At 37.2% G+C, this 20,488-nt stretch overlaps 2 protein-coding genes across 2 annotated transcripts in view; one reads left to right on the forward strand and one right to left on the reverse strand.

Annotated features, from left to right (window-relative positions):
- LOC108374938 (uncharacterized) overlaps window positions 1-402 on the forward strand; it is a gene marked incomplete at its 5' end in the record, with an annotated part of 3,452 nt that extends 3,050 nt beyond the window's left edge. The window contains one exon of the mRNA XM_017630998.1: window positions 1-402. This exon is cut by the window's left edge and continues 1 nt beyond it. Coding sequence (XP_017486487.1) covers window positions 1-176 — 176 coding nt within the window.
- Window positions 403-13,669: 13,267 nt separating this feature from the next.
- Window positions 13,670-19,332, reverse strand: LOC108374939 (uncharacterized). The gene is made up of 3 exons (XM_017630999.1): window positions 18,552-19,332; window positions 16,805-18,429; window positions 13,670-16,742 (listed from the first exon to the last, which is right to left on the reverse strand). Exons 1-3 carry the CDS (start codon window positions 19,282-19,284, stop codon window positions 14,592-14,594), a joined length of 4,509 nt encoding a protein of 1,502 aa, XP_017486488.1. The 5' UTR covers window positions 19,285-19,332; the 3' UTR covers window positions 13,670-14,591.
- Between the last annotated feature and the right edge of the window lie 1,156 nt (window positions 19,333-20,488).

The raw sequence follows: 20,488 nt of genomic DNA on the forward strand, positions 1-20,488 counted from the left end.
TTAAGTCGAAGCTGCAAATATTTGACAAACTGAAGCAACAGCAACAGCAACAGCAGCAACAGCAGCAACGTACACAACAGTTGCAAACGACAATGACAGGGACAAGAACAACGCCAGCGTCAGCGCAAACGCAGACAAGCAGCGGAGGAGCATCGAGTGCAGCCTCGTCAAAGTGAAGAAAGTAGGACAGGGCCAACTAGGCTGTATTACACTAAGCATTGACTTTGAGAGCAGCAGTAGTTGTTATTTATTTCTTTTTATCAATTTCATTACATATAATCTTCTGTTCCAAGGTTTCGCATCTGTTATCGCTATCTGCACTAATTTAAAGGCGTGAATCGTGGAATTTTCAAAATAGAAAGTTGCTGCTGCGCAAAGAGCATACAAATTTAAAATCAAAAAGAAAATGTATGCTTTTGAGCAAAGTAAAACAATAAATTTTTAAAATTGCCTGCATCCTCTAGCAGCTGCAACGTTCTAAATCCAGTAAAGTAATCAAAAGAAAATAGAAAAGCAATTACATACCTCTCTGGCCGCAATCCGTCACAACTCTATCGCTTTTTAATATACATACATACATATGTAACAATTCCATTTCATATCATCATGTCGCATCGAAGACTATTTCTTTTGTTTGTTGTCAGCATCTTCTGTTTTGTTATGTAATAAAATTTTTTTGTTAGTTTGTAACAATGCGTCAAAAGCGCAAGTAAAAAGGAGAAAAAATCATTTACCAATTAAGTTCACACGATATAAGTATATACAACAAATAAATATGTATCAGTAATTTAAATTGAATAACTATATCTTCCTGTTCACAATACATATACTTATATATATATATACTCAAATCATATATATCGCATTATAAATAATATACAATGAAATATCGAAAATAAAGTTTTGTACCCGTTAAGTGAAAAAACCACACAAATCAAAAATTTACTAATCATTGATTGTGTATTAAAACAAACAAAGAAAAACAAAAAACAAGAAAAAGTAAACAAAAAAATACAACTTAAAGCCAAAATATTCTACTAACTTCTTAAGAAATATAAAGAGCGGAGATTATGATTAAAATACATACATATAAATATGTAAAGGAAGAAGTGCAGCAAAAAGTTGTTAAACAGTTATCTTTTAACGAAAAAAAACGCAGTAAGCAATTGTTTAAGGAATGCAGTATTAACATATAAGAAAATATAAATGTATATGTATGTATGCATACATGCATATGTATATATATATAAAATAAAAAGAGTGCGCATTCTGATAACGACAATTTTAAGACAAACATACATGGAAATAAGTTTAGTAACTATTTTATTTATTGTTTAACACTAATGTGCGCTAAAGACGCAGATTGCTGCTATAAACTCTGTTTCCTTTTGGTTATTTGTTTCAGCCGAACAACGGGAGGAGTGTTTATAAAAGTAGACTGATGCAACAAATTGCAGAATATTGTGTTGCATACCGATGGCTGCTTCCAGTAACTGAAATTGAAATTATAAAATGTATTTTTACGTGCTTGCAGCAATTAAACTTTCAGCTGCCCTCTATAGGCCAGTCGATTTAGCGTAAAAATTTGTAAAAAAAAAACTAGGTTTATGGCGCTTTGATCGATCCTTCCAAACCCACAAAAAAAAAAAAAAAAAAACGAAAACTAAAACTGAAAACGTTGTTCATGTTTCCTAGTCCTTTACACTATTTAATATATTTTTGCATTTCTTGTTTATATTTCAAACTGCTTAGTCATTGTGTATTAAAATTATGCGCAGCTTGTGAAAACATTTAGAACTTGATTGCAGTCAGCTGCAATTACATAACTGACATTTTGGCATTTGAGTAGTGAATTTCTTTTATTTTTTTATTGAAAATATGTAATGAAATTAAGACGAAAAACGAAAATGTAAATTTTGTATACTCCTATGGCAAAGCTATAAAATTAAACTATAGTTATATACGTACCGGTAAAAAAAAAACAGCACCCCAACATCTTGACCAGTTTTTATATTTTTATTTTTCATTTAATTGTTTTGTGTTAATTAGTATACCGTTGTATAATAAAAACCATATAAATCCAAATTCCAAACATTGTACAACAATTAAACAAAAAAAAATTACCAAAATTTCAAACTTGTTTATCAAAATCAACGGAATTTTTTAGTAACTTCAAGCTTGCACTTTATTATACCAAAATTCAATGCATAACAAAAATTCTGATTAAAAAGTTTGAAATTTTGGTGAACATATTTTGGGTTTTTATAACTTGTGTCTAAGGTTTTAAATGTGTTTTTATATGGTGTATGTTATATAATGAGCCAGACTTTTATAAAAAATTAACAAGCATTAAATAAACAAAAAAAAAAAAATAGTCAAAACTAGTCAAAATGCTAAGGTGTTTTTTGTTTTTTTTTTACCGCAGGTGTATATACATACATATAATCACAAGCTTATATATTTATTTTTTGTTTGTAAGTATATTTTTATGCGCCGCTCTATTATGCAAGTAAGTTTGCAAGAAATTGTAAAACATACTCAAGGCTATCACAGAATCCATCGAAGTCCGATTTTTCGTGAAATCGTATCATTGAAATCTAATAGCCACGAACGTAGTCTATACTTTGAATGCAGACGTTCATAGCCATCTTCGTAGATGTCACGAAAAATCGGACTTCGTTGGATTACTGTTATAGTCACCACTATTTTCCTTTTAAAAATTTAAGTTATTTCAATCCATTTATTTTTAATTTGAAATTAATTATTGCTGCATTAATTGTACATAAAAAAAAGGTGAGCAGCCAAGCAATAACGCACTAAAGCTAACATTTTTAAAATGCTTAAGGCGTTAATTTGTAAATCGTGAAAAATATTGTTTTGAACCAGCTTATAAGTCTGTACGTAAATGAAATGTTTTTTTTCTAACAAACCAGGCATAGTGTGTGGTGCAGCTGTAAAAAGCAAAACTTAGTACATGAAATAATTATGAAAAGTGTAATAAAAAATGTATCTGTCCATGTGAGTGAAGTTTATGAGCTAAAAAGTTAAGCATAATTATAAAAACAAAACAAACCATTTCAGCCCACTGTGTCGGTTCTGTTATAATTTTCTTTATTTCATCTTACCACAAAAAATTTATATGTATTTACATATTTACGTTTTATTGCTTATTTAAGTTATATTGCGTTTATTTAAAAGTTTTTAGAGTTAAATAATACAATGTATTGCTGTAGTAATGGTAATTGAGTTTAAGTAAAAAATAAATGAAAAACACATTTTGAGTTTAATTTTATTTGATTAGGTTCTTGACATAATCGAAGTTTTATTTGTTTTCTTCTAATTTTCTTGTTATTTATTTTTTTTTTATTTTAGTTATGCTTTTTATTTCTTTTTATATATTTCAAATACTTGTCTTGTTGTTTTTATTATTTTTATTTCAAACACATTTATTACGATAACCAGGTGGAACAGCATCTAGATAAAAGTGCGATCTTTCTATTTTCCGGGTACAGGCCGTATGCCTGGTCGAAGAATTTATCAAGCTTTTTTTTTTTTAAAGATTTCTAACATTATGAAATTCTCAAGTGGCTCATACAAATCATTTGCATACTTGTCAATAACTAACAAATTTTTTTATAAGTTATTCGCTAAGCAAAGCTTTGCACAAGTACCTTTTTTATGAACAAGCTAAGGATTTCAGGGTGTTTCAATCTTCAAAGAAGTTTCGAGAATTATTCGACTAGAGCTACGACCTATACCAGTTACTCAAAGGAGAATCTTATCGTCCTCCTTTCCCCGGTTATAAAGATACTTGGGGTCCTGCTAATCCTACCACCTACCCCAGCGAAGCATCAGCATGGTTTCCGTAAAGTGCACACCACGACAACAACAGTTAAATCCATAATCACTCAACCTTAACCGCAACCGCACCTGCCATCCCCCTGTCAACCGCAACAGGAAAACCTTTCGTCAAATTTCAAAAGCTAGAAGAATTAAGCAAGGCATTAACAGGTTGCTGTCCTATCCCCCTATTGTTTAACTTTAATATTTCGAAGATTCGAAGGCCACCGTAGGGAATTTCCCTGATCTCATACACTGGCGACTGTTCTCCGAACTTTCTCGGTTTACTGCAAGGAGTATAGCCCTCTCCCTAATGAAATCAATGGCGACCCTCTTCACTACCTGAGCGAGGGAGATCAGATCCGACGGTGAACAACCCGAATAATTTAGGGGCTACTTTTGATAGCCTGCTTTCCTTCTGCGCGCACACAACCGCAGTTGTCAAGAAAGTATAGAGCCGCAACAAGGTCCTCCTGTCACTAGCCGCCAGTACTGGGGGAAAAATACAGAGAAACGTTGCTAGTAACATACAAGGCGATTGGGCGGCCGATTCTAAACTTTGGTCGCCGGGGACTTTGTGGACGAAGCTCCAGACTTGTCACGTTAGAAGGCATATTTTCGAGTACATGGATCGACCAATCACTGGACCCACCAACGTACTGACTAGTGATCAACGGTATTAATAGAGAGTCAGTCACCAGCTACCACGACTTTGGACCCATAAATTCCGTGATCGAAGCCAGATCTCCACTCTGAGTTTCGACTACCACGAGAGACCCACGCTACTCTGGCCCTATTACGGTCAGGATATTCTAGCCGACTTAACTGCTACTCGTCTAGACTCGGCCCCTATAGGTAATTTCAGGAGCAAAAAGCCCTTCCTGAGAGTCCAGCGGTCTTCCACTCTGCACTACTTAAAGCTTAAACAGACGGCAGCGTTGATCCGGATTAACTCGCACTTAATCCGAATCAACTGCAGTTAATTCCCAAGTTGATCCGGATCAACACTGCCGTCTGTTTAAGCTTTTACATACATATCGTTACCTTAATTCACAAAGGCCCTAACCAACAAATTTTTAATTTTACAGGAGAAGCAAAAACAAAAAGTAAAACAAAAACAGGTCAGGTTTTTAAAAAGTGGCATGTAACTACGTTGTTTCTGGTACTAAGACTAGAATTTTTTAGTTTATTGAATTTAAATATATCCTACCGAAATCTGTGAAAACGCAGTTTCGAAAAAAGTGTTGGTTAGGGCCTCTATGAATCAAGGTAATGATATAAACTTATACAGCCCAATTCTAAATACTCCCGGGGAGTTTTTTCTCTGGGAATTTATTTCTCCCGAGAAATAAATCCTCCAATAATTAGAATAAGTAGAATTTTCTCCGAAAATTTGGGAGGAGGAAATTCGAACTTCAAAAGCGCTGATTGACACTTTTTTGACAGCTCAACTCCGCCCTTTAATATAAAAAAACCTCAGGCGATTTTTTTTCATGATAGGAGGAAAGGAAAAAAAAAAAAACAAAACAAAAATCCCTGGGAGTTTCTGTACAGAATCGGCCTGATATATACGCGTAAATTGTCAATAGGAAAATCTCTTTTAGAAGGCATGCAGCGAAGCACATTTTTTCGCCCTTCTTGGGTAAGCCTTTTAGAATGGCTTCATTCAAGAAGGCCTACATAAGTTACTCATTTTAATATCAGATACCTACTCGGATTGTGAAAATTCCAGATTGAGAATATTAAATTCGCGCAACGCCTGGATTTGTTGTTATAAATCCTTTCAGTGATGTAACCGTCTGCCGGTTAACGGCACCTAGTGCCTGCGGCTTGGAAATTTAATCACTTTTGTTGTGGAACGGTGTCTACGAAGGAGTGCAATCAGATATGGTAATATACATACATACATACATACAATGGTTGAACAATATATAGAAACGATTTTCTTTTACAAGTTTTGAATATTTACTTTTATTTATTAGTTTTGATTTAGCGTTTTCTTCCATACAAGGTATGTTTGATTTTTTTTTTTTTTTGTATGGGAGAATTGAAATGAGTAAATACTTTCTGAACTAACTTTGCTGTCAAATTGCGAAATTTAAATACTATTTTTTCTTGTGAATACTCAAAAAATGATCTTTGCGCTTTCAGCTTGGCGTATATTTTTTCTTAGTGGGTAATACCTACACACATATGTATATTGACATATTCAGTAAAAATGCATATCTTAAGTATTGAAAGCTTGCGAAACGTTACGACAAAAATATTTGATTGAAATGAGTAAAGACTGAAGATAAAGTAAATCTTTTATTGCATTGACATATAATAAAATTGGTTCGAATAGAAAGTATCATCGGTCATGTTTGTGTAATGGGAACAATTTGCAATTATTTATGAAGCAGAAAAGGCCTTATAAAATGCATTTTATTCCACCAAATTTAAATACATATTTGTAGTTAATTATAATACGCTGAGAATTTTGAAACATTTCGATTGAAATCAGCAGTGACTTTTGAAAAATTTCCCTAAGTGGAACTTTTTGAGAAGAACGAATTGGAAATCCAATTAAGTTATTTGTGAGGTCCTTTATGAAAAGAAATTAGTTTTAGAAAAATCCAATAAAAAGTTGAATTCAACAGTTTTTAATCACACATGCAAATATGTAAAGAACATTAGTACTTATACATATATACATATATATATGTAGTGGTAAGTTACATAGCAATGCCTCGTTGTACATAAATAACAATTATATAATTAAGTATGTATGTGAAATTCAATATGTAAGACTCAACCATTTACATACATGCATATGTATGTATGTATAAATATTACACATAAATAGTTGAATTGAGCAGGTCCAGTTTAGAATGCGTCTTTAGTACTATAAAGTAGTATTTACACACATACATACATACATACAATAGTATAAACCATTGTCGTCCATTTTTTCAAGGCGCTCTTAAGCGCAAAAGTTTATTATTGTAGTAGTATTCCAGTATTTGAAAAAACGAGTTATATTTGTAGTCCTAAGTACATACATATGTATTTATGTAAGCACATACCCGTATTAAATATTAAAATCCATTGCCAAATAAGAGTGGGCGCAGGAGTGAGTGAATATTTTAGTAAGAAAATGACATAAGTTTTGCATTTGTTATTGCATTTCGTGCATTTCTACATAGTATAGTTTCTAAGCATTTATTTCAATCCATCAATGCAAAGTAAATTCCAAATTGAATTAGTCATATCACATTATCCATACGTAGATAACTTATAAAAATCTCTGGGCTCGAATCGTCACATACGATAGCGTACCACTCGTCACGTAAAAAAACCTATTTCGGATTATGACATACGTGAACGTACTCTTTGCCCCATTCAGCTTATACATACTGCCTGACGTATCACGTAATTTTCTTTCGTATCGTTTTCGATCCGTGAACGGATGTTACGACGATTCGAGCCCTGTTTTTCTTTAACATGTCATAAAGAAAATTTAGGAGCACTACTGCACTAAAAAGTGCATAATTACACTGTAGCGACAATCTCAAGTTTTGAAATGCCACAAAAAACGTCGAAACACGTAACATTAACTTTGAATCATAGATAGCGAATCTGTATTCTGTTTTTTCAAGATCAGGTCATTTTAGCAAGATATTTTAATTTTTTATGAAAAAAATTTTTAATCTTCAACAAGGAAAGAATTAAAATAAGTAATTTTTAGCAAAAAAAAACCGCCTTAAAAAAAAAATATATATATATATATGTATATACTTCATGATCCAATGATCGGATCTAAACCAGATAAGTATGGGACCACCTCTGAGACGCTACCTTTCGGATGCAAAAATAATTTTCGAAATCGATTGCCGTGGTCCAAAGTTATGCGGTAACATACATAAAAATATATATATATATATATTCCGACGAACTGATAACCTCCGCCTTTTTTGGAAGTCGGTCAAAAATAACAAATCTTTTGTAATTTTTTTGAATTTGTATTAAAGTCTGTTGTATTGCAAAGAAATCAAGCTACTAACGATGAAAATCGATGGATAAATAAACAAGTTTTGAATGGTCAAAGTGAATTTTTAATGAAATAGGACGCAAAAAGATAATGTCACTCATACGCCATATCGTCATCGCCGTTCTCATCATACTCATACAAGGCGTATGAGTAACATTTTCCATGTTAAAGTTTGAATTTTTTTTCATCGCAATCAAACTTGAAATGCAAATATTTTCGGAAAATTACCTGATCTAGAAGACGGTACACAGGATCTGATAATCTTCGATCCCAAAATTAAGTTTACGTAGGCTTGTCGTTTTCTGTGTCATTTTAATTGTTTTAATTTTATTAAATTTTAAGTACATAGATGAAGTACGTATAGTCAAAAGATAACTACACATTATTTTACAAGAGGTGCAATAAAAAAAGAAAATACAAAAACCTAAAATGTACTGAAAATGTGGCAAATTTAAAAGATTGAACATGTTTTTTAGTTTAGTAGACAATTTTTCAGATGTACCTCATCTTGAAGATAATATTAAACCATAAAACTAAAAAAAATCACGGAAGTCCGTGCGTTAGCTGCAAATTTGAATACCTGGCTGGAAAAACTACATATTCTGGTTACTTTAACTAATCTCTGCCCTCTGGAATGACCAAAAAGTGCGAAGCTTGGGCTGATACTACTACGAATTCCGTGGTTCGACTTCTTTGGCAGCACTTACTAGTTTTCAAAACCCCACTCTGGAGAAGGGCTCCGCAAAAAAAATGGGCATTGAAAAAATCTCTTTAACCTCTTTAATATATTCTTTTGACAGTAGCATCCCCTCAAGCCATTTGTGGTTAGCGGACAGCAGTTAGAACGAGGCATCGGTGAACCGCTACACATGTGCGTCGAAGCTTGACGGAAGGGTCGTAAAAGGAATCTTTTACATAGCAGTCTTCATTAAAGTTAGACTTCCAGATCAGCGTAGTGTCTTCCAGGCGGCGGTATCTGCCATTAAGAAAGCAAGCACTCGTATAGCCAAGTGACAATCACGGTGCACATTAAAAGCTCTTAAGGTCATGGCTGGCCTTTTTTTAAGCTGCGTCTGATAATTTTCTAGTGCGGCTCATATTAGTACCAGGACCAGGCTACTCTTGAACAGATTGGTCTCGCGACAATCAAAAGAATACTGGGCGATAACCCATAGCCTTTTTTAGCCAGAAAAGTGCCACAGGTAGTCAAGGAATCTTCTTTGGCTAACAAATCCATAACTCGGTAGTTCTGTGAGACACATGAAAGGGCATATCCTATGGGTATTCGTGTGGTGAGTTTATACACACACCGGACTCGCACGGTTGTGGCTGCTTAGAAGATTATGATCCTTCCCTTAAGCTGTCCAGCTTTTTAGGGACTATAGTCTAGACGCTTTGGATCGCGTTTTTTCTTCTTGTCTTGCGGAGCTCTCCAAGACTGACAAAATCATCAAACTTTGCTGATAGATCAAAATGGTTCTTTGTCCAGCACGTCTCTCTCTCTCGGGCAGAGGATTGGAAAACCGAACAACGCCGGTATAGATAGATATATGCTTTTATAGCTAAGCCAGAACAAAAGACAGTGCGACCTGAAAAGTGACAGCCCCTAACCCAGAGCCGTGGTAGTCGAATTCCTTATTACTAAGTGTTTGACCATTGGTGGTTTAAAATAATAAATCTTTGACTAGCCAAGGCCGGACAGTCACAGGGAGTGTGTTCGGGATTTCCTTATTCGGCATTCTGATTACCTGGTAATACATATTCGTTGCATATGAAATCGTAGTTGGCTGTGGCCCGTTAGGTACCCAGAGATTAGCCTGATGCCATTTCTGTTTAATTGAACAATATCCGTTCTATTAAAAGGGTAGCCGAAAAGTCTTGCCCACCACCGTCTCCCAGTATTTGCGGCGTTCAAAGTGTACGCACTCGGTAATTATGGTTCTCGAAGTGAACCAGCTGACATAACAGAGTGCTTGCGTTCCAAGGCAATTAAGGACTCTTCTCGCGACAACTCAACAGCGATCTCGATCATACCTTCGATCTCGGTGTGTTCGATCACACAGTGTTACTCTATTTTTTGCTGACAGAATTTCAAGAGTGTTATAGCAGTCCCGTTAGAGAGGATACGAAAGGCTCCTTGGCTTTCTGAAAATATAACAAGAAAGGCGCCCTTCAAACCCTTTTCAGGGTTCAATTGGCGCATAAATTTGGCGCAGGTTATGATTAAATACTAAAACATCAGCCTGGAACATAATGGGGCATCTGCCCATGGGAACTGCTAGTTTGGTACCGGGTCCATATGCTCCTGAGCCTGTTCTGTCTTTCATCCTTGAACCGTCTGTGTAACAATGTTTATATCTGGGAACGCTGCCAGGAAGTCTTCGCAATATCGATATCTTTCATTATGAAGTCCGAAACTCCGCACATTTGCAAAGTAGGTATCTTCCCAGCAATACCTGCGTAAAGTACATACATACATAGAAGTAGTCGTTGCATAATCGAAATTGCAGCTCCCTCCAGTGGAGTCCATCTAGAATCGACTTTAGAGCCGCAGTTGAGCAAATTTCTTATCGTTATAAAGTTTTCTACATGCCCACATGGAGTAGTACGACGTGGTAGAAACCTAAAAACTTCATGGAACCGGGCAACATACATATAAAATAGAATACACCCATGGACATTTTTAGGTTTAGTGGCAAATATTTATGTATGTATAGTAATAGCTAAAACTTCACTTGAATCTATATATACATACATTTAAATACAAATGTATTTGCAGACACATACAGAATCTTGAATATTTGTTTTAAGACATCACTAAATTTGCAAAAAAAAAACAATTTCATCCTGGTATTCCAGCTTCTTTGTAAATAAAATACTTTGATCATCAGGAATGAAAAGTACATATATACTACATAAATACAAACATATGTACATATGTACATATATACATATTTAAAAGTATAAACACTGCTTAAATGACAATGAAGTGTTACTAGAATGCTTCCACTTATAATGAATTTATTTCAATACAATCGTCAACAAATCATCCAATCACTCATGAAACAACATCCTCCTCATCTCATCGATGCCAAGTCAGAGACACTTCATAAAGAAAATAAATACAATGCTTACCTTATCATACAAATCATAGAGTTATGTATCTGTACATAAAATGAATGAAATTGTTTACTAAAATACATACTTTCTATAGTATGAAGAAAGAAAATACATATGTAATTCCTGTGTCAATTTAGATACATACATAGTTGTTTTCAAATTGACCAAACAAATGAGGCAGACGTTTTATGAAAAGCAAGCAATGGTATCTATTTACTTTAAATTTATGTACTTATATTACATACGTAGTATGATAGGGTAAATACGAAAATAAAATTTGTATTAAAAAAATGTAATAAAAAAATGTGCAATGTTGATTTAACAGAGTTTTTATTTAAACTTTGGGATTGCAATGCATTGGGGGGGGGGGGCGGCTATAAGCAAGCATATGGAAAATTCTCTGTCAATCGTGGATTTTGCTTGTCGAAAGTGATGGCGGGTATTTATTTGCATTGCATGTTTTTAGGCGCACGAGTTTTTCGTATTTTCGCTTGGCATGGTATATTGTAACTCACCATGCTGTCGATCGATGAATAAAAAGGTATCGACTAATAAGTTTAATGCAACTAAACAATCAAATGACAAAACCACCACCGCATATACACTTACATACATACTATATATGTATGTATTTACTATGGACATATCGCGCGTTTAATAATATAGAAGTAAGTAAGAGAAGTAATTCAAAATTTACGCTTTTTCATCATAAAATTAATAATCTTAATTAGGAGAATACATATGTTCCGTCAAACAAATAACTAAGCTTCAGAAAAATGGCGAAGATATGTATGTGTGTTTTCTTCTGTCGTTTTGTATGCCAACTGTAAGAATTTATCAAACTTTGATTGCATTTTTCCACAAAATTGAAATTTTGAAATACTTCACTATATTATTTAACGCGTATATCNTAAATCAAAAAGGTTAATTTTGAATTTTTTATTAGTTATGGCTTTTTGTATTTTCACGACGATGTTTGTTACGCCTTTCAGGTGACGATATATTAAAATACTAGAGTGCCAGTTACTGTCGAAATTCGACAGTTTTTCTAGTTGTTAAGAGCCTTTTAGAGGTTTTCTAAGGTTATAAGGTACAAATTAACTTACCGGAAAATCTTCTGCTTTGAAGCTAAAACGTGACTAAAATTTTTTTTTTTCTTCGATGGTTTGTAGGACTTCGGCAGGACTTGGAATTTACCCGATACATTCCAGTTTATCGATAAATTTCAATTATTCGGTACATATCGATATTACGATGAATTTTAAAAACACTAAAATCAGTTAACTCAACAAAACTCGATAACTCGATTGATTTAGACAATTGTGAAATTCGAGGGCTCGATAAATTTTGAGAATTCATAAATTTATATATCTTTGGATACCTTTATAAATTATCAGAAATTTAGAAGAAAGAAATCAGAATTGTGGGCACCTAAAATGTAAAATCAGAAAATTTTACTAGGGGGCTTCTTAGGCAAAAAAATTTAAGTAAAAAATCAACAAGTAAAACTTGGTTTTTTTACATTTTTTTTTTAATTAAATTTGGCAGTTATTCCTTCTTGGCACCGCGATTCTTCGAATAATTCTGGAAATTCGGGCATTGCATATTTCATGGGGCATTACTGTGCTACCAGCTTATGAGATGGAAACAAAATTTACCGGTTACAAGAGTACACAGAATGCGAAAAGGGTTTAAAAATTGACAGGAACTTTAGTTACCGGTTACGAAATTTTTATTAACAGCGCAGAATAGACCTATAAATGAAACCTTAACGTGGAAAACGCTAACTTAAATTTAGTTTTATGAACTGATTTCTCCTACTTAAGTCAAAAGTTAGCCTACTTTTTACACAGCATATTTTTGACTAAGTCTAAAAAATTGGCTAAACTAAGTTAAGTTGAGTTGGAGGAACCAGCCCCATGTATTTTATTTTAAAAAATTTTTAACCGACTTCAAAGAAAGGAGGAGGTTATTAATTCGTATGAATATTTCATTTAAATTTAAATTAACAAATATATAAAAAAAATTTTAATTTTTGTAAAAACTTTTTAGAATCTTTTGTTAAGCTATTTCGATAGGGCTTATTTCTATTACTACTTTTTTGAGAACCGAAACCGGTCCAAATACCCAGTTCTCTTGGAACTGGACTCGACAGAACCGGTTCTTTATTCTATATAGTTGTTTTGAGGGGATGCGTTTCTATGCATTTTTCAATCCATTGCGGATACTTTACGGTCTTAGACCGCGGAAATACTGTTCCCTATCCTTTTTTCGATTAAGTTAAATTTTCCATGTGCCCGCTCAATTTTATTCAAGGCGAAATATTATTTTCGGTGAAATTATTTATTTATGTAATTACACGGTTCAATAGATTTTGTTACCTTTAAATTTCTTAATGTCAAACAGAATATCATGCGGGTGGAGCGGCGGTGAAAAGTTATTTAACTACATAAGTTTAGGGCGATTTGTTATGGATTTGTCTTATATAAATGCAGCTTAATTAAGAGTTGTTTAAAAAATTTTTATTTGTTCGTAAAAATAAATACAATACATTACATATGAAATACATACACTTCTATTAAATACAATTAAATAATATTTAGTTGTGCTTACATATAAATACATATCTCATTTCACTACTTCGTTTAAAATTACTTAATATTTATTTTAAATGTCATTGAGCATTATTTCTTTTGTTAATTGACAACTTTTATCTAAATATTTGTTTTCACTGCGACAAACTCGTTGACCTTAGTCAACAATTAAGTGAATAAATGCAGCAATGCTTTAAGAGTTCTCAGAAAGATTTCTAAATACTTAAAAAAGTAAATTTTGAAAAAATGTCGCTTACGTTATCTCGCGGTTATATGCACTGCTTAAATGTCTGCTTAAAAACCACAGCATTAACAGCTCCAGCAGGGAATAACGGGAATAGGGTTAAGGCAAAACTTTTCGGAGAATCATGCCGTCAACAATGTCACAGTGAAAACAAGGCTTAAGATATTTATAGTTTTTAGTTTTGAATTTTAATATACTTTTTTCTGTGTTTTTTTAAATATGATATAATTGTAACTCGACGATTCGGGAGTCTAATAAGAAAACAACCCATTCATGAATGCCACCTCAGTTAGGCATAGTTTTTTTTTTGGGTATATCGCCTACCTGTCGCTATATTTTTTTTTTTCGAATTAGACTCGCAAAATTCATTAGATATAAATGCTATTGTCTGGCCCACTAATTGAGCGAATCTTATTTTTCTTGCTAGGATGTGGTGCGTATGTTTGTTAGTGTTGTATTTGTGCAGAAATTGTGTTATTAAGGCGAATTTGAAATTCTTAATGGAATTACTCAATCCCATTATTATAGGACGCAATAAACTAAACTAACTAGATTTCCACATTACTCCAGTTGGAGTACATAAATAATGAAAACACTAAACTAAGCTCTAATTTCGTAACTTCCTGCTTCCTCAATTTCCACTTTCTAAAAGGATTTTAAATGTACTAAATGCCTAATAATTTAAATAATAATTCGAAGGGTATGTGCCTTTGTTCGATGTTACTTCTTCAGCTTTTGACGCCGCCCTGCCTATCCAGTTGATCTATCTGATCTTAAGGCTGCGTGGACCCATGCGTGGCGCACCCGCATTCGCACGCGGCCCTGCACTAATCGCTTTGGTTTCGACGGTCGCTTGTATCGGTTGCTGCTTTCTTGCTTCGCTGCCATTCTCGAATTCCTCATCATCACCGAAGAGTAAAGCGGCCAGGCTAGTCTCGAATGTCGTCTTCTTTTTCGCAGGTGTGGTAGCGACTGCAGCAGGCGCCTTGGTTGCATTCGTGCTTGCTGAGTTACTGGAGTGTGGCGCACTACTGGCATCGGTGCTATTTGTTGAACCGTTAGCCGCAATTGTTTGCTTCGGTCTAACAGTGCTGTCTACCTTGGGTTTGGCTGTAGTGCTGGTCGTTGTTGAACTAGTTGAAGTCGTGCTGATTGCTGCTTCTTTATTGTTTTCCGGACGCATGTAGCTGGCTAGCGCTAATGGTTTATCGTCTTCATTGGCAAACATGTCTTTAGACTCATGCACTTCTTCTTCGAGTTTATAACCTGGTGGGTAGATGGGTTTGAATCCACCTTGCAGTTCGGGTTGGAAACTATCAATTTCAAAATTTTTCGCTGTTGTCGTTTCGGTCAACTCGGCGGGCGCAGGCTCTCCAACATCGGCGCGGTTGATGTTGTGTTTTTCATAGATAGAATTTTCTGTGGTCGAAGGCAATATATTCCAGCCGTTCAATGGCGCATTGGTAGCCGTGCCGAGGCTTACGCTCGGATAGAATGGTGCCATGAAATTCTTTTCTAGATTCTGGCCGCGCACATCAAAATCATTGCTGAGTCCCTCCTCGGTTTGTGTATCGGTACGTATTTCGCTGATAACGGATGAGGCGAGATTGACATTCGAAAAGCGCTGTGCACTGTTGACGCCCACACGTCGGTATGGACTAGGCTCTGTTGGACTGTAAGCTATTGCGATTGGTGTATCCGGTGAACCAACACCGTACGTGCCACTAATGATACGTGGTGCGATCACAGGGACATGCGCGGCAGTGTTAAGCTCCGAATAGGATAAGTCTGGCTTTTCAATGGGATACGGGAACTTATCTTTCGCCTGTTGCAACTTTGTTTGTTGTTGAAGCGATTGCGGCTTTTTGTTCTTTAGTATAGGCTCTTGTGGCTGATCACGCACCACCGAGAATGGTGTGTTTTGATAATCACTTCCCGTAGGTGGTTCCACATGTGCAATGGCTGGTAATTGCTCCTTGATGTCGCCTAACTCTTGAGGACTCGATTTATCACCCCTTGACGGATATACCACGTAGAGTCCATTTTGACCAGCAGCGCTCTCAATCTGTGGCTCCGTTTGTTCTGAAGCAGCGGTTACTTGAATTTCACCAGAACCGGTATCATCGCTGGGCAGGGATAGAGGTTTCTTTTGTGATTGCAGCATCTGTAGTGTAACGACTGGCTCAAGTTTCGTTTTGTCAACTATTTTATCTTCTTGGCCAGGCGAAACGGGTTGTGGCGGATCGTTGATCACCAAATCTTCTTCTTCAAAAGCGGCCAAACGTTCGGGCGCCATAATCGTTTTATAAACTTCAGAGTTGGATGCAGCCGCATGTCTTTCATAGTTATCGACAACACGTTGGGACGAAGGTAGTGGACGTCTTGGATACATGCGGTCTAAGTATTGCACGCCCTGTCCGCCATAAGGTGGTAAACGATAAACGCGACGATTGGCATCGGTGGGCAGTGGCGCACCTGCACCGAAATCAGCGGCACGATTGAGCGGGTAACGATGTTGTTGTTGCTGCAGCAGTGGTTGACGGCGGTGAGCGAACTGCGGCGAGTTGTTTGGACGTTTCAGAGGTTGTCCCGAAATGCGAATATTTCCAGGTTCTTGGTTGAAGTTCTGTGCGTGCGGATGACCAGATGAAATCTTAGCATTGGGACGGAACTGTGGCAATATGTTGGGTAGATGTCGCTCTAGGTTCGGGCGTGATATACCGGGTATTGGCTTCCGTGTGTACTCGTTGTAAGCGTATGAGGAAGAAGGACCGAAAGGCCTATTTGGGGGCTGAGGACGTTTGTGGATTTCGCTGTTTTCGGGAATGGCGTTGGAAAGTGTGGGGGGAAAGCGTGGTGGCGGCTCCATATGTTGTGACGGCGTATTCTGCTCCGGCTGAGATGCTGGAAAGCTCTGAAAAGAAAAGCAAATTATTATTTGATATAATGTTGACTACCGCTAGAAGTATGACGAACCAATTTCTGCTTGTGTTGGTTCATAGTAAGCACCTCATGTTTTTGGATCTGAATGTCGTTGCTTCCAGCATTTATGGCCGCATTACCAACACCCTCTTCGCCACCCTTGGGAAATACAACATTATTAGTATTTTGAAGTTGTTGTAGACTCAGCGGCTGTGCATGACCATTGACCTGTGGCCCAGCAGGTGGAACAGCAACTACGGGTACAGAGTTTTCTTCAGCGGACTGCTCTTCATTCGATGGGAAGCGAATGTTTGTGGAAACGAGCAATTCTTTGGTGTCTTGTGCCTTGCTATTTTCGGTCGATATTGGCGGTTGACCAACAGGTGTATGTGTCGGCCCGGCTGGCTGGTAGCTGCTAGGAGCTATCTGTGGTAAAGCGAGTGGCTTAGTTGGTTTACGTTGACGCATATTTGAGCCAATCAGCGGCAATTGTTGGTATGGAGATGGTGCTGCTGGCGGTTCCTCAGGGTAATTGGCAGCGACTGGTGAATTTGTGCCAAGTGGACGTTGTACATAGGGTGGCGTAGGACCGGCACCACTGCCGCCAAAATTTCCATTTTGATGGAAATTCGAGACACCCTGGGCTGGAGGGAACGTGCCGCTCTGTTGGGGAGACACCTGTCCAGGTCGTTTTAGTGCGCTTATATCCTCGTTGATTACCGTGCCGTATTGCACTGGTGGTTCCTTTGAGAACAACGGTTCCTTCTCTACCGAACCAAAGGCAGCTGTGCCTACTTGTTGCTGACTTCCTAGCACAAACGAAGCGGAATGCTGACCGGGTGATATAACGACGTTGTTGATAGCACCGAGTATTGGACGATATTGCATAACATTCGGTTGTTGTACTTGATAAGATACGTACTCGCCGCTGTAGTTCTCCTGACTACCAGATATTACCTTCTGATCAGTATTGCCGCCTGGAAGCGGTGTGGTGCCGTATGTGGGATACGTTGGATGTGTGGACAGTTGTGGCGGACGCTGTTGTTGCATTGCGAATGGTGCTGGCTTTGAGAGCGAAATCGGTTGCTGATAGTTGCCTTGTGCATCGAAGCCCTGACCAGCTTGATTTTGTGAAGCCACTGCAGATTCTTCCTCAGCGAGGCTATTAAATATATCAGCGAGCGACATTGATGGTTTCTGCTCAATTTTCTGGTCAGTATTCTTTTGGCCAAGTGTCTGATAGACATCGGCGATGTTGAGGTCAGGTACGCGAGTGTTTACTGGTGTTGGCAATGCCGAAGTTAACTGTCCGTTGGGATTCTCGGTGAAGAGTATGGGTTGTTTTGTGCTCGGTACAAAGTTAGTGTTAGGCGGAGAAGCAATTGTGCTACCAGCGCCCAAGGGTGGACGCGTAGTGTACCCGGTAGTGCTGCCGCTCACTGGTTTTGGTGGCGTGGTGGTGTTTACAGCTGGCTGATCAGGGAATCGCATATGTGTAGCTGTCGTGGCGCTGGTCGTCGACGTTGAAGTGGTATATTTCTTGGTTGGTATAAATTTTTTGCGTGTGCTGCTGTCAGTCACTAGCGGAGTGCTAGTCGAAGGCAGTGTGGGCAAAGGCTTGCGCGTAAAGGTGGTATACTTGGGCGAACTAGGTGCAAAAGTAGTTGTGGTTGTAGCGGTCGTGGTTGGAGCTGGGGGTAATGTGGAAGTGATGCTACTCTTGGTCGAAGTCGTAGCGCTGGTGGTGGGCTTCTTTGAAGTAGTGGTGGNGAGGTGGTATACTTGGGCGAACTAGGTGCAAAAGTAGTTGTGGTTGTAGCGGTCGTGGTTGGAGCTGGGGGTAATGTGGAAGTGATGCTAGGCTTGGTCGAAGTCGTAGCGCTGGTGGTGGGCTTCTTTGAAGTAGTGGTGGTAGTGGTTGTAGTAGTTGTGGTGGTGGTGGTGGCAGTTGAAGTGGAAGCACTGCTGCTATGCAAACCTGGCGCAGTAGGTGGCACCGCCATCAGCTTGGTCGTCGGTATTGTATAATAATTTTGGCTTGGTGCAGGTGTCACTGGAGTGGCCAACACTGATGTCGGTTTCTTGTTTGTTATATAATTCTTATTGCTACCCTGATACTTCAGATTTGCGTAGGAGCTCGAAACCAGTGGATACACGAATTTTGAGGATGAATACTTCACCGGTAAATTAAGGTAATCATGTATGTTCGGCGCATTGCTGCTAAGCACAATCTTCTCCTTGGGGTCAATCACCTCATTCACAGCGGTTTCAATGCCTGCCGGCTTCTTTGCGCTAAAGTCCAACTGACCCGAAATAGGATCTTTGCTGGCATAATATGGCTTGCCATCGTTGAAGATCTGATTGGGTAATACGTAGCTGGTGGCAATGAGAGCGTCATCTTCAGCTGAGTCACCGCCGCCATTTCGCGCTTCCATAGGTAAATCAGCTGAGGCAATTTCCGGCGCTGCAGCAATGTTGCCCACAATTGTGACCAGCGCTATGACAAGCGCTAGCCATAATTTATAATTAGACATCTTCGAGAGAAAACAGCGATCGATCAGTTACACTTTAAAAAACGAAAAAAAAAACAAAGGAAAAGAAACAAGGATGTTTAGTGGGTAAGTGGTAAATAATTTCAAAGTAGATAATAAATACNGTAAAAAACGAAAAAAAAACAAAGGAAAAGAAACACGGATGTTTAGTGGGTAAGTGGTAAATAATTTCAAAGTAGATAATAAATACAGGTTGATTGGCATGCAGCATTAATTCAATTAAAGCAAATATATCTAGTAAAATAAAGAAAGTCGGCTACTAATGAAGGTATTTAATTATGCAAATAAATATTTTCACCGACAATTAAAACGACTTGCCGCTATTATTGCATAATTGAATGCATTAACGTTGGGCACAAACGACCCACTTGCGCAATCGGAAAAGCAACGGCGAGCTGGCTTAAATTAAGTATGTAACTAAAAGTTAGAGGCAGGCGCACATAGTATAAGGCGAGCAGAGGAGCGCAAAAAAGCGGAGCTAAATTTAATTGGCTGCTTGGACTCAATGGCTGTAATACAATTTTTTACTTTAATTCCTTCATTTATTTATAGTCGCTACTTTCGAGTGCGGTAAGATTTTCTAAATACAATAACAAAAAAATGTTTAACTACATATAAATGCTTGGGTGGTAAAATACGGCAAAAATGCGGATGAAGAAGGGGAATGATAAATTTGCAATATATGTAAGCGCTATCACATTGCACGCAAACTTTTTCAATAGGGGTATTCACGATCCGGTGCATACTGTCTAGCATGGTGCATACATAGCACAAATAGCATGATAGTTGTTATTTCATGTGTTCAAGCAACAGCAAAATTAGCCAATCATGCTGTTCATGCTATCTATGCACCATTCTAGACAGTACGCACAGACGGATCGTGAATACCCCTAATGTATTATTGGTTTGATGTTTTTCTACATATGTTCTGCTAAACGTACTTTTATGTAGTAATTCTTTGTAAGTATGCATACTAAACAGCTGCGCAAATGCATTTGGTTTCCTCTCAGCAAGAAACGACCGGGTGGGTTGTTTCCTTCGACAACTTAAATGACAACACTTGCGAAACATTGGCAAAATTGGCAAAGTTTACAGTCTGTGCAGAATGCTAAATTCACTTTACAGGGAATGTATAGGAAGCAATATACATACTTATGTAGTCTAATCTGATTTGAAGACTTTGTTG

The sequence above is a fragment of the Rhagoletis zephyria genome, unplaced genomic scaffold (genome assembly GCF_001687245.7).
Source record: "Rhagoletis zephyria isolate East Lansing unplaced genomic scaffold, Rhagoletis_zephyria_1.1 Rzeph_scaffold_08293, whole genome shotgun sequence".
Taxonomy (NCBI): Eukaryota; Metazoa; Arthropoda; class Insecta; order Diptera; family Tephritidae; genus Rhagoletis; species Rhagoletis zephyria.